Source organism: Scomber scombrus, chromosome 17 (assembly GCF_963691925.1).
Source record: "Scomber scombrus chromosome 17, fScoSco1.1, whole genome shotgun sequence".
Lineage (NCBI taxonomy): Eukaryota > Metazoa > Chordata > Actinopteri > Scombriformes > Scombridae > Scomber > Scomber scombrus.
Genome location: NC_084986.1, coordinates 21834524 through 21848239, shown reverse-complemented (window position 1 = coordinate 21848239; position 13716 = coordinate 21834524). Strand labels below are relative to the sequence as shown.

Here is a 13716-nt window from a genome sequence, read left to right as displayed (position 1 = left end):
TGTGTGTTTTGTGTGTTGTTGTTTTTTTATTGTTGGTGGCAACTGAAAGCTAGAAACTGTATTTAGAAAGTCAAAATCTTTGCAGTCAGCTCTCATGACTTCAGCAGAAACTGCCTTCATTAATATAGCAATGAGCATTTAATGAATGGTCTGCTGCCAGTTTCTTTATATCTCTGCAAACTGTTATTTCAAAATGCAGTAAAATTGCTTTCAAAAAGAGCTGAATTGCCCTTAAATATCAGACTTTTAACCCTGAAAAACAGTGTCAAGTGTGAGGTATGACCATGTGATATTTCCCAGGTGAGGTCTGCAGATGTTTCACATCCAGATGTAAAGGATGAGTTTTACGAGGCTGTTCGTGGGGTTCTCCTCTGTCTGGATGCTTTGACCGACCTACTGCTGACTCCTAGTGGAGGCAGTGAAGAGGACGGCCAGCTGAGGCTGCTACAACAGGAGGTGACTGACCGTAATGTAGCTCAAGCACGCACTAGCATATTTTGATGGCTGTGCTTAGTGTAAAATGTACTGTAATGTAATTTCTCCATCATTCACTTCTTTTGTCCAATGATGAATTGCATTTTTAAAAAAAAATTTTCTTTAGATTATTTCTAAAAGCTGGATTCTCTTTTTGCTAATTTCTTTTGCTGCTTAGTGTGTATCAACTGAGCTGGTGACTGTGGCTGGCCTGCTGAGAAACATAGAGTCAGACACCAGGCCTGCATTTTTAAGGGAAGAAGCAGATGCTCTCCTCTGTTTGACCTCCCTTCAGCAATATCTACACACTGTCCAGCTGGTCTTCAATTCATCCCAGAATCAGCTTAGTGAACATCTGGGCATCAAAAACCAACATCAGGTTTGGAAATAAAACTCAAACACAAACCTCTATGTATTCTAAGAAGACATTATGAGGAACTTAGAAAACTTTTATCAACCCAAAACTACATTGTAAGGTTATCCAATGTCTATTTGTTATACTGAAGGGCTTTATAATTTTTCTAAACGTATAAAAGTAATTCAAAAAGGCAATCTAGTAATTATAAATATCTTCAATGTCTGTTTCTTACCTAGGAGCTCTTCTCTAACCAGCCGTGTATTTTGGACGAGCTTGAGCTGGGACAGAGTGAGATGTTTCCCACTCTAAAGGAAGCTCCCAGTTTCGAGGTGACTAGTGTGTGACTGTGTTTTTGAGTATGTTTGCATGTGCTGATATCAAGGATTTTGTAAATGCATGTCAAGGAATTGTAAATAACTCCCATAGAACAGTAGGAGAGATCGGGGTTGGTTGTCACACGGGTAGGTTGATAGAGTTCTTATTACAGACACACTAGAGGGCGCTGTGACATGATGTTGATATCAAATAGTTAGCCTAACATCCTGCTAATTTTGCATTGGTCATTTTGTGGAACACGCACAAAACACTGAGGTGAGGAGATATTTTGTATAAGATAATAGCTTTGATTTGAGTCCATTTTTAGGAGTTAGTAGTTATAATGTGCCAGAGTGTCTTTGATGGTTAATTACTTCTTGTTACACTGTTACAAGTTGTGAAAGTGAATGTGATACCAATTTTTAAGCCAAGACCTTAAGCTTCCATTTAATGTAGGAATCATAATTGAAAGATGTTTTGATGATCAGCAATTCTCACAAGAGTAAAAAGTGTGACAACCACAACCCATGTCTCCCCTATCACATTTTAAGGAATTGCCTAAATTAAGTTGTGTCATCAAAAAATAAAAATAAAAAGGAAGCTGTATCTGTTAGATTACAATTTCAGATTTTAATGATATTTGGAGATTGATGAAATCTTGTTTACCACATTCTGGTGATTTCTTAAGAAGATGACAATTTCTCTTTTTTATTATTAAAAAATACCAGTTACCAGCAATGTGTGACTCCAACCACAGCCTTAGCAGAGAAGAAACCAGCAATTTACTGCAGTCCTTATAAAAAAAAAAAAAAGCAATAGATCTGTGTTTGAAAAGCTCTGGTATTCTCCTCAAACTTTGTATCTCTCAGCAGTGTGTGCTGGGCAGACATCTGAGACAGAGACCAGGGGAAAAAGCCAAGCTACAGCAAGCTGCACAGTCCTTGCTTCAGGGGATAACTCGCCTCCTGGAACTGGGTGAAGAATGCGTAACAGGAGGGCAGATAAGCCGGGTTCACAACCGCAGCCAACTTCAAGCCGCTCTCTGCAGACACAAGGTATCTCACTGTGCTTTCTGCAAGTTCCTCACCAGCCAGAAAAACTCTGATTTAAGTCAGGTGCTTTTCTAAGACTGTGTCAGAAGCCTTTTTTTCTTGCTTCTCTTGCTGTGTTTTATCAGGCCTGCTTTGTAATTATTTTTCTGTCTTAAATCTGGTCTCTCGGCGGTCCAGAAGCTCCTGCAGGTCCTCGGGTCTCAGCTGGCTTTTGTGCAGCATCTATTCCATCGTGAGCCAGAAGCACTCAAGTGCCAAGAGGTTGAGAGGGTGCAGCTGGAAGTCAGGGCCAACGCTTTGCAGCAACAGGCTCTGGAACAGGAAGTGGCATCTCAAAGGAGGCTCCGGGTTTGTAGTTTGTATTTTGCTGAAGGCGATAAAAATTCACACGGAAAACCTGATAAAATATCTTTATTAGGATGTTTGTGTCCACAAATCAAACATGTGGGTTTATGTGGGATCTGCTGCAGGAGTGGATCCGCTGGGAGGAGAGCTGTGTCAGACTGGGCAGGCTTCTGGATGAGGTTGAAGCCTTCATCAACAGCGGAGAACCAGAGGGAGATGATGAGGAGGAGGAGGAGGGTGTAGTACAGCACAGACTAGACGCCTGCCAGGTAAACTCTATCACACACTACACAAACACATGTGTTATCTTTATTTTATTTTCTCAGTCCCTCACTTAAACTTTTTTGTCTTAGTTGCTCAATTTATTGAGTTGCTTTATTTATTATATTACACTCTTGTCACTTCAGTACACTTACATAACCTACACTTTAGTGCCCTTTTTTTCTGCTACTTGGCTTTGTTTTTGAAGTTTAATATTTCAAAATGTAGTAGTTTAATACTGTTTTTTCAACCAGTATGCAGATATTAAGAGAGACATTAGCTTGTTGAAATTGACCTTATATGTCAACCTGCTTCCTCTGCTCACAATTTCAGGGTTAGGGTTAGTTGATTTCCTACATTTCCCTGCATGCATCTCAAAATCCCCCAAAGAACATCAGTGTACTGTTTTTTTTGTTTAGTTTCATCAGTAGCTGAAGGACACAATCATAATAGCATTAGTTGCAGTTGGAGTTTTTGCCAGCTGGGAAACAGCAGCTGTGACACCTTTTCAATACCCAGCATGTTACTATTGAGTCATTAGTGTAGAAGTTGATATCTCTTGATATGTTTATTTAAACACTAGAGTAAGGTAATTGCCGTAAAAAAGCCTTTTATTTAATTAATGTATGTTTTAGATGAAGTTCTTTAAAACACCTGCAATCAAACTGATTGTTGCTGTATTGGAAATATCTCAGTGTTTTGTTAGTTTTGGCCAGCCATTCAAAAAAAATGAATGTACATACATCAAATGCCAACATAGCCTCAACATTAGAAAGTGCCATTAGCCAGTTTTAGTGTGTTGAAGTGTTTGGGTGCAGATTTCTTTCAGGAAAGAAAGAAGAAAGGAAGAAAGAAAGAAAAAATCACAGGTCTTTACTGCCTTAACAAGTAATGGAGACCACACTGAGGATCCTGATAGTGAGTGTTGTGCTTCAGCCTTCAGAGGATGACAGATTATTGATGTCCTGATCATGAATCCATCTCAATGCATCAGAGAAGCTCATGCTCTTGTAGTCTCTTTGAAACTCCTTTCTTTTCTTTGATAGTATTTATAGATCTCTCAGATGGCATTGGTCGAATCGGATGAGGTGTGTGTGTGTGTGTGTGTGTGTGTGTGTGTGTGTGTGTGTGTGTGTGTGTGTGTGTGTGTGTGTGTGTGTGTGTGTGTGTGTGTGTGTGTGTGTGTGTGTGTGTGTGTGTGTGTGTGTGTGTGTGTGTGTGTGTGTGTGTGTGTGTGTGTGTGTGTGTGTGTGTGTGTGTGTGTGTGTGTGTGTGTGTGTGTGTGTGTGTGTGTGCTTGTGTGGCAGTAATAAGTTATCTATTATGTCAGGGTGATAAATTTCTTCTTTTTTCTGCATTTTTTATTACATACACAATTCATTTTGTCGTTTTCTCACTTTTCACTTTTCTATCATCTTCTTCCAGAGTTATATGGAATTTCAAACAGAATCATGCTTTTTAATCCACCATCTTCTCCCCAAAACATCACAGTTGGTCGAGTCTTTCCCTTCAAAATGTCGACCAAAACAGTCTCAGTGTGTTTGACCTCTGTTCAACACAATGCTCTGTTGACCCCCCCGCCACCCCTTTTTCAACCCCAGCGAACCCTGGTCCAGCTGGATGAGAGCAGAGCTGCTGTAGGACTGCTGCTGGATCGGGGGAGCGCGCTGCAGACGGAGCCAGCGTTTGCCGCCTCGGTCGGCCAGGCAGGAGGCGCTCTGGAGCTGCGATGGCGGAGCACCTACAAGCGGACGGAGCGAGAGATTCAACGCTGCAGAGATATCCTGGAAAGCCGGGTCAGGTGGGACAGGTATCAAGGCATACCAACTCCATTATATAACCAAAGCCAGATTGTAGAGGACTTTATCATCTACCGGTGGAGGCCAAAGCAGCTTTAATTATTGCCTGAATCATTTTAAAATGTCAGCAACTCTACTTTATAAGTACAGAGTAAAAATACCATGCCAACATTTCTCTTCACTCCAGAGTACGAGTTATTAAGGGAATAAAAAAAGTATGCAAACTATCCTAATATGTGTATTACTTGGAGGCTGCTCATCAGTGTTTTGTTAGTCTTGTGTGAACCTTTTTTTTTTTGCCTCCCTCATCTGGGTGGAAAATTATGGAGGCTTCAATAGAAATTATTAGAATTTTGGTAGAACTTTGAGTGAAAAATTTGGAGGTGCATCTTATTACTTAGCACTGAGGCCAAGTTTTAGAAGGAGCAACTTTAAGAATCCAAATTTATCAGGAATGATGTGTCCAAAGTCATATCTGGAGATATTAGGTAATTATTCTTTTCCACAGAGCCAATACAAACTTTTTTGGCATACTACTGTGCTCCAGTATCATATGTTAAGTTTGACTTATATCCAGAAATGGATATGTTGGATTTATTCAGTAAATCTGAGTGAAATGCAGAATGAGACATGGAGCAGAAAGTCTTAAATTTAATGAGATCTCTGGGTTATACTCATCCCAGATGAATGAGGTTGCAATCATCCTTTCTCTATTGCTCACTCACTTCTAAAATATTTATATTACGTTTACTTCTCTGACACTAGAACACATAAGATATATTTGTTTATCAGTATTGGACCCAGGCCTCAGTCCTTATCTCACTCTGTAAGAAGGGAGCGGTCATGTTCTGCCTCACTGGATGAGCTATCACATAAACCTTGTCCTCCCAACAGATTCCAGACAGATTTTGCCTCGGTCAGTGATTGGCTGGTCGGTGCCAACGAACACCTGAAGACTTGTTCAGATCTGGCCAACACCTCCGACCTGAACCAGGAGTGTGTTCACAGCAGTCTGATCAAGCTTTTGGTAAGGCTGTCCTCGCTGCGCGGCACATTTCTGTATCAAAAGACTCTGAATGATTGTTCCAAATAAGATTTCTCAGGGAAAAACAAACCAAGTCAGTTATTTAAATCTGTTAAAGCAGTATCAATATGCAGGTGATAAAAACATAATCATAAACCAAAGTAGAGAAGAAAGCTGCTTTTTAAATAGCAGCAGCAGATTATTTTCCAGCTAGGTTTCAGGTCTAGTACAGTTTTTACGGTATTCAAACATTCTGTAACAATATCTCCAACCATTTCCATTACCGTCATGTGACTATCACTGTTTTCAGAGGACACCGTTAACACTGCACAGCTCTTTATCTTCATCAGCTGTTATATTTTGTTTAACCACAAGAAAAATGACAGAAGAAGCAGAAAACCAGGTTCATTGTCTGTCTAGCTATTCTGGCCATGACTTGCTATGCTAACACTAGCTAGTCTAACCTATGACATGTGGCTAGTATATGGTTAAATGGGGGTGAAGTGATCAAAAGTGTGCAGTATTTTTTAAACAACTAATAGAAGGCAGAATATGGAGACACTAAGCTACGTTTAAAGTCAACTCTCCTTAACAGGCAACATGCTTTTGTTAGAGGTGTTGTTTGGTTCTGTTAAATCCAAGGCAATGGTATTTCTGTCATTTTACTACATTGTAGTAGCTTAGAAAAGTTTGATGATTAGCGTAATGTTTTTGGCCACAATCATTGTAGCATTAACATTTGATAGTGGCACATTCATAGTTTGGAATAGCTAAATTTATTATCACCACCATGACTGTCCAGAAGTACACCACTTAGACTTACTTCAGTTAAAATGATAAAACACTTGACATACTGACATACAGGATTTATTTGTTGAAAACATTTAAACAAAGTTGATACTGAAATGAAATCTCAATCAGCAGTTCAAAATGCATAAATCACATGAAAGACATGTTTTGTGACTTTTGTTTAACCTCATCCAGGACTTCTCAATAGAGATGGATTCCATGTCGATCCAGCGGACCTCCGTATCAAAGCATGCCACTCAGCTGCGCCACCTGAGGGAAGCTGATTGCCCCAAACTGGGAGCTCATCTCTCCCAGCTGGAGGTCAACTGGCTCCAGCTGACCTCTGACCTGTCAAAGATACAAGATCAGCTACAGCAGGTCCATACAATGACTTTTTATCCTTATCATAAACTTTAACAGTTTTAAAAAATACTGGTAATGCACTGTAATGAAGAGTTGCACTATGCTACATGATACTAAGATTGAGATGATATATAGCCTTCAATTTTGGACCCTATGTCCTATAATACATTACCACTTTCCAGCCCTGCAACGAATGATGTACTATCCATAATTCCATGTAAGTGCTGCTGGTTTTCAAAAATAATTAGACATTCAGAAATCTCGTTCAGTTAAGGGAGTGAAAATTTAAACCCTGTTTTGGGTTGATTGAAGATGGAGAATTTGGGAGGATTTAAGAGGAGATGGACACTTTTTTATATTTCCTTACCATTTATCACCAGTGAATAGAAACAGATATTCTACACTTGTAATTAGCTTTGGCGTGAGGTTGTTTTTGATGTCTTACACTACTTTTTATGACAACTAAATGGCAGTGAAGTAAAGAAAAAGTACTAGAAGTAATGTAAAATTCTTCTTGTGTCCATTAGAAGCTGCTGCCAGCTTGGCCGCCGGTGCAGCTGCTGTCTGACCTGGAGGACTGGCTGAAGAAGCTGGAGGCCCGACTGAACCGGGAGAAAGAAGCAGTCCTGAAGGCCAAAGATGCTGCTCAGATCACAGAGAGCCTGCAGCGGTACCAGGTGTGCATAACTCAGATTTGCACTTTTTCTGAGTATCTCCTTCATGAGCACATTTCTTGATCCTTGAAAAAGATACAGTACTAGTGTGTTCCCGCATCCCCATTACCAATGTAATATTTACTGCAGTTACATTATGTCAATGCAATTTGATAAAACCACTTCTGATGATTTCATCTAGAAACTTATTTTTATATGTGTGTCTGTGTTGATTTCTCAGGAGGTAAAGGCAGGCATGATCAGCGAGCAGCTCCTACTCGACTTCCTGTCCCAGTCTGGGCCTCAGGGGATGGGAGCGGACGTCCTGCCTCTCTGCTCCAAACGTACAATGTTTGGAGAACAACTTGGCGCCCTCAGACTGCAGTCGTTCCACCTGCAGAGAGAACTGGAGAGCCAGGTTTGTTTTCTTTTTTAGCAGTTACCAGTATTATACTGAGCTAGAAAAAGCAGTTTTATGTGTTATTTGCTGTTTGGACAATGTTAAGAGGGTAATATGTGAAATGTGTAACATAGGCAGTAAACAGCTGATCTAAGAAAGAAAATCACTATAGTAGTGTTGGGTTTCTGTCCATACAAACTAGTTAAAAATCCAAATCAAATATTTTTTTTATTAAGTTGTTGAATATTACAATTTTATGGTAGTGTATTGTTTGAATATGCTTGAATATTTGCTATAAAATCCATTTCAGCCACACCATAAATATCATTCCTTTCATGCCAAAAACAATGGAAAAAAGCTTGCATGACTCTCCAGATGCACTAAAAAGTAATGTAACTTTCCATATCTGACTTTTATTTCTGCATATAAATCAGCCACTGTTTGGCTTTCCCCCTCAGATTTATGATGCTGAACAGATTCATCAAACTTGCGCAGCCAGAGAGAGACATTTGCAGCGTCTTCATAAGACGATAGAGCGGCACAGAAAGCAGCTGAATGACTGGAAACAGCCCGTCAGTCAAACGCTGGCTCATAAGGCTCTGCTGGAGTGGGAGGTACAGTAAAAAGATGCGAGTAGGCATGTGTTTGTACTTTGTCCTCTCCTGTTGTCCTCACATTGGAGACTTCTCTGTTTTTCTTTCAGGCTGTTGTGGGGAGAGTGAAGGATGTGAAAGCCACATGTGTGCATGTTGAAAAGGGAGAGGGCCACCCATGTGATAGCGCCCTCTCTGGCCGGGCAGAGAGCCTTTGTCATGCTTGTGAGGATCTTAGTCAGCAGGTAAAAATGAATGTGTTACAGGCAAAATGAGTGAATTAAAGATAAGTATAACAATATTTAAGACGCCCTTCATATAAACCTGTAATTCACAATTGTTGTCCCATGCTTGTATACAGTAGCGCTTAAATACACATACAGTATATAGTATAACATTAAAGCTACACTAATCAATATTTTATTACATATTTATTTATAATTTATCTTATTTGTGACCATTTATGGTTATTTGCTTGATTCACTGTTTTGTCTATAAAATATCAGAAAATAGTGGAAAATGCCCAAAGTGATTTCATTAAATGTCTTATTTTGTCTGAATATCTTTGAGTTTTAGATTATTGATCAGTTATCTATCATTTATGACACAACATTTTTCAAATCTTCATATCTGAGAAGCTACAACCAGCAAATCTTCTGCATTTTTCATATGCATAAGTTATTATTCAAACATCAAAACAGATGGTGACGAATTTCCAGTTGATTAACTTATTGATTAGTCGATAATCTATGTAGTTCTACAAAACTATCCTCTTAAATATCATTTAGCAAAGTGTACAATATTAATCAACCATATTAATCAGAGTTGCCTGGATGATTTTGTTGCCAGTCTTCATATGTCTTTAAAATAAATCAAACCAACAAGACTGTGCATTTCTTTAAAACTTTCAGAGGCTGTATTACCTTCATCATCATGTGTTTCTTTGTGTGTAATTTGCAGATGGAAGCTTTGAGACCAGCTCTATATCAGAATGTGGAGGAGTGGGCTTGTTTTGAGAGAAATCTGAGAGAGATTTCTCTACACACTACTAGGGTGCGCTGTTCTCTGCAGCATCAGCAAGCTCCTCTGCTCTCACTGGAGCAGACACAGGCTTACCTGGACCTCCTTCAGGTGAGCAGAGACCAACATGTACTCATGTGCACATTAAGTGTTTTACGGATGACATCACATGCCTTTTTATAGTACAAAATTGTTCTTAGTAAAGTAGTTTAAAAGATTGTGCTGCTTCAACCACTCGAGAAAGTTGAATCAAACTCTGGAAGGTTTGATGGCTTTTAAGATGACAAAAACTACTTTTTTCCTTTCTTTTGGTTATTCTGCACCCTAAAACAGCCAGTTAAAAGCCCCTCCATCTAGTTTTGTCAGACTTGGTAAATGCATGGGTGTTCATAAGATGTCAAAGCCTGAGTTTTCAGTCGGTGTCTACATTTAGGTTTTTTTTGGTAAGTAAATGCACCTCCAAAAGTGAAAATATGAAAAGTTATTTTTTTCTCTGCACAGCAACACCAGGAGCAGGCTGGAAGAGGGGAAGAGCTTTGGGCAGCTGTTGACAAATTATATCAGAGTCTCATGAAGACTGTTGATCATGGAAGAGCTCAGTCGCTGTGTGAACAAATGGAAGAAGAGCGAGGACGGTGAGTGACACGTTCAATAATCCAAACTCACACTCAAAGCATTAAAAAAATGTAACTATCATTATTAAAATAACCAAAATATGATAATGTCAGGGTCACTGTGTTCCTTATTAGTAGTAGAGCTGTCAAGTCCATTTTATTTGTATAGTACCTTTAAAACACAATGGTAGTTCAAGGTTCTTATTATCAGCATAAAAGCAATTAATCATCATGATAAAAGAATAAATTCACACCAAAGTTTAAAAATGCAGAAATCAACAACAATTAAAAGTTAATAACAAATCAGACAAACAAGCTGGTTAATAATACAAATCTGTTGTCCACACTCAGGTAATAAATTGGCTCTTATAAGTCTGAGAAAACAGAAAAGTTGTAAGTTCTCTTTTAAATGTGGAACTAGAAGTGATTGATCTCAGATCATCTTTTTTGTTATAAGTGTCCAAAAGTTACCTGGAAAGGCCTGCTGAATTCTGGGTACATTTAGAAAACAACTACCTGGGGGTAGGGGTAGGGGTAGGGGTAGGGGATGACCTGGTGGGTCTAGTTGGACTGTAGTCAGTGAGCAGGTCAGTAATATACCAGGGAACCAAGCCACTGAGTGCTTCATAGGCTATTTGCAGAATTTGAAGAGATTTAAGAAGTGATATTAATATGTTAGTAAGAGCTTAGTCAGGCTCTTATTTGTAGTAATTGTCATTGTCATATGTGAATGGAAGGATGTTATAGAGTGAGCTAATATAAAGTGTGTTTGTATCAGGTGGAAGGACATGCTGCAGAAGATAAAGGATGAACACAAGAAGACTGGAGAGATACTTTCATCCTGGCAGGAGTACACTCGCCTCTCTGATAGCTGCTCCCTTCACCTGCAGCGCCTGCGGCATCAGTGGGAGGAGCTGCTGAGTTCTCAACAGGACACACAGGCCATGGTTCACTCAGTGCAGGTGAGTTTCAAAGGGCTGATTTCTTTTGCAAACACACCAGATGGCAGAAAGTGGCTTGCTTGCTTTATGGATGTTTGTATCTTCTCATTCCTCCATCTAACTGGTTATATTTCATTAATGCAAGACATTGCAGGATGCTGCTGAGGACTTGCAAAGCAGCGTGGGAGATGTGCTAGCATCTTCCAAGCCTCTCATTGGACATCTAGAACCACTGGCTGTGAATTTAATCCAATCAGAGACCAGGCTGCTTTCACGTGACGTCCTGTTGCTGAGCCAGGCGATGTCAGGGAAAAAGACGAGTCTCCAGGTGAGGGAATTGAAGTTGAACTTTGTCTAGAGTATTATAAAAATAATGTTTTAACTGTACAGATTGTTTTTATATAGTGGTGCCTCAGCACAACTTTAGTTATAGTTCAGTAATCGGTGAAAGATGACATAAAAGGGAATTGATCTATTATCTATACATTGAATTCATAGTGTCTCATAAATGGAGAATCATAAAGTTTGTCTGATCAAAGATTTTAAGCAGAGATTATGGACTGTTACTTATGAAATGTTCAAATTTCCTAAATCCAGGTTGACATTTAATCTGTCACATTTCTCTCCGTGTGCAGGAGGACTTGGGGCAGCAGGAACGATTTAATTCTCAACTGGAGGCTCTTGAAAAGAACATACTGCACAGACAGAAAGCCAGCATGAATAACAAAGACTCTGCGAAGGTTGGTCCAAGTCCTTTTTATTTCCCACGAGTCATCTTTCCTTATATAATACATATCTGTTTAAATTTAAATTCAAAGCTGCTGGACTATACAAGACATCTTGATTGTGGGCTCTGAAACTGAAAGACTACTCTATTTCTTGGATGTATAGCAGGATCTCCTGGCACTCAGTGAATCACTGGTTGACGTCAGGGAGATGAGCGGCTGTGTGAGCCTTAACAGAGAGCAGACACAGAGACGGCACACGCTCAGCAGGCAGTGGATCGACAGCATGACCCAGACGTCTGCCATGAACCGGTAAGAAGGTTCAGCTCAACAGAACTTCACATTTTCCAACAATTGAAAAAATATTGTAACACAGATAAAAGTTTGTGCAAGGAAATATATAGTTTTGTTTTCTGTTGCAATTCCAGAAAACGATCTTTGATAATAATGTTGTGTCTTAGTTTCTGAGGGAAAACAGGAGCTGTATGCATCTCAAAATAAGCTTCTAGTTGTAGTCTAAAAGAAGATTGCTCTTTAGTAAGTAGAGTTTATTTATATAGCACCTTTCACAGACAACAGTCACAAAGTTCTTCACATTCACAATAAATAAAATCAACTACAATCATATAACATCGAGATAAATAGAAATAAAGACAGCAGATAAAATAAACAAAGGGAACAGACATAGTAGTCAAATTTATAACAGTACCTAAACACCTGTCTGAACAGATGGTTTTTAGGTGCTTTTTAAATGAATCCACAGTATCAAAGGACCTCAAGCTTATTGGGAGACTCTTCCAAGCTTTGGGGCTTCCAAATGGAATGACCATGACCAATGACCTGAGGGCTCGGCTCATGGTGTGAGGGTGCAGAAGGTCTGCAATATACTGTGGAGCTTGGCCATGTAAAGCTCAATAAGAGCCTAGCAGCAGCATTTTGGCCGGTTTGTAAGTGGTGTAAAAATGTGTTCAGCCAGGTAAAAAGAGAATTACAGCAGTCCAAAAGTTATGAGATAAAGATGTGTATTAACATATATTTCATTTCTAGATGCAACTGTCCTAAGTCTGGCTGTGTTTCTTAGATGAAAGGAATATGATCAAATTAGTGTCTTAATATGAGTATCAAAACTCATCTTTATTTACTGTGTGAATGCCACAGAGAGCTGCAGGCTGAAAGTCAGCGTTCCCTGGACATTGAGCAGAAGTGTGAGAACCTGACGTCTATCCAGGAGCAGCTGGAGCAAGAGTCAATACCCAGAATACCTCAGAGCTACTCCAACCTCAAAGAAATGCTGACTGTCCATCAGGTACAGTACCACACACTTTGCATAATCTCCACATTTTGTTAAAATTGAAACCTCTAAATCAGTGGTCTCCAACCCTGCTCCTGGAGAGCTACTGCCCTGCATGTTTTAGGTATCTCCTCACTCTAACTCGTTATCAAGCAGCTGAGGCTCGTCAAAGGGCTTGATAACGAGTTGATTATTAGAATCAGGTGTGTTAGAGTGAGGAGATACCTAAAACATGCAGGGCAGTAGCTCTCCAGGAGCAGGGTTGGAGACCACTGCTCTAAATAGTTTCAGGACTCCACTTCTAAAAAATATCAATTTAGTATCACACAGGGACGTAAAGATGCAGTTTTTGCATCTTGGCAGTTACAAATAAGTAAAATGTAATAGTTTAAAAAATAGTTAATTTTAAGGTGAGAATCAGGTGAAGGTAGTTAATTTCTTGTTAATAAATCCATTCCCACCTCTACCCTAACCCTAAATACAGAATGCATCAGTTTAATGTCCATGTGTTACTAGATCAGATAAAATTTCTGTTCTCTCTCACTCTTACAGAGGCTTCAGACTGAAATGATAATTGGACACCAGCTTCTTCAGGGTCTTCTCTGTGATGCAGTACAGTGCATGGAAAAAGAAACAAAACAGAGAAGGTGAGTGAGTCTCTTAATGACAGTTTGCTACTATTGCTGTGGATAACAAGCC

General features: G+C 39.5%; 1 protein-coding gene across 10 annotated transcripts in view; it reads left to right on the top strand.

Moving 5' to 3' along the window:
- The window catches only part of LOC133997536 (nesprin-2), an 83836-nt gene that overhangs the window by 46045 nt on the left and 24075 nt on the right, over positions 1–13716 (top strand). For 8 of the 10 annotated variants that reach the window (XM_062437158.1, XM_062437165.1, XM_062437164.1 and 5 more), the window contains 21 exons: positions 301–456; positions 653–853; positions 1069–1161; positions 2017–2202; positions 2377–2547; positions 2670–2813; positions 4407–4615; positions 5499–5631; positions 6613–6795; positions 7308–7457; positions 7675–7851; positions 8292–8447; positions 8537–8671; positions 9387–9557; positions 9948–10081; positions 10839–11022; positions 11147–11329; positions 11637–11741; positions 11893–12038; positions 12885–13032; positions 13570–13664. In XM_062437158.1, the coding sequence (XP_062293142.1) occupies positions 301–456; positions 653–853; positions 1069–1161; positions 2017–2202; positions 2377–2547; positions 2670–2813; positions 4407–4615; positions 5499–5631; positions 6613–6795; positions 7308–7457; positions 7675–7851; positions 8292–8447; positions 8537–8671; positions 9387–9557; positions 9948–10081; positions 10839–11022; positions 11147–11329; positions 11637–11741; positions 11893–12038; positions 12885–13032; positions 13570–13664 (3260 nt within the window). The remainder of the gene's footprint in view (positions 1–300; positions 457–652; positions 854–1068; positions 1162–2016; positions 2203–2376; positions 2548–2669; positions 2814–4406; positions 4616–5498; positions 5632–6612; positions 6796–7307; positions 7458–7674; positions 7852–8291; positions 8448–8536; positions 8672–9386; positions 9558–9947; positions 10082–10838; positions 11023–11146; positions 11330–11636; positions 11742–11892; positions 12039–12884; positions 13033–13569; positions 13665–13716) is intronic. The other 2 variants (XM_062437157.1, XM_062437161.1) reach the window with 2 other exon arrangements.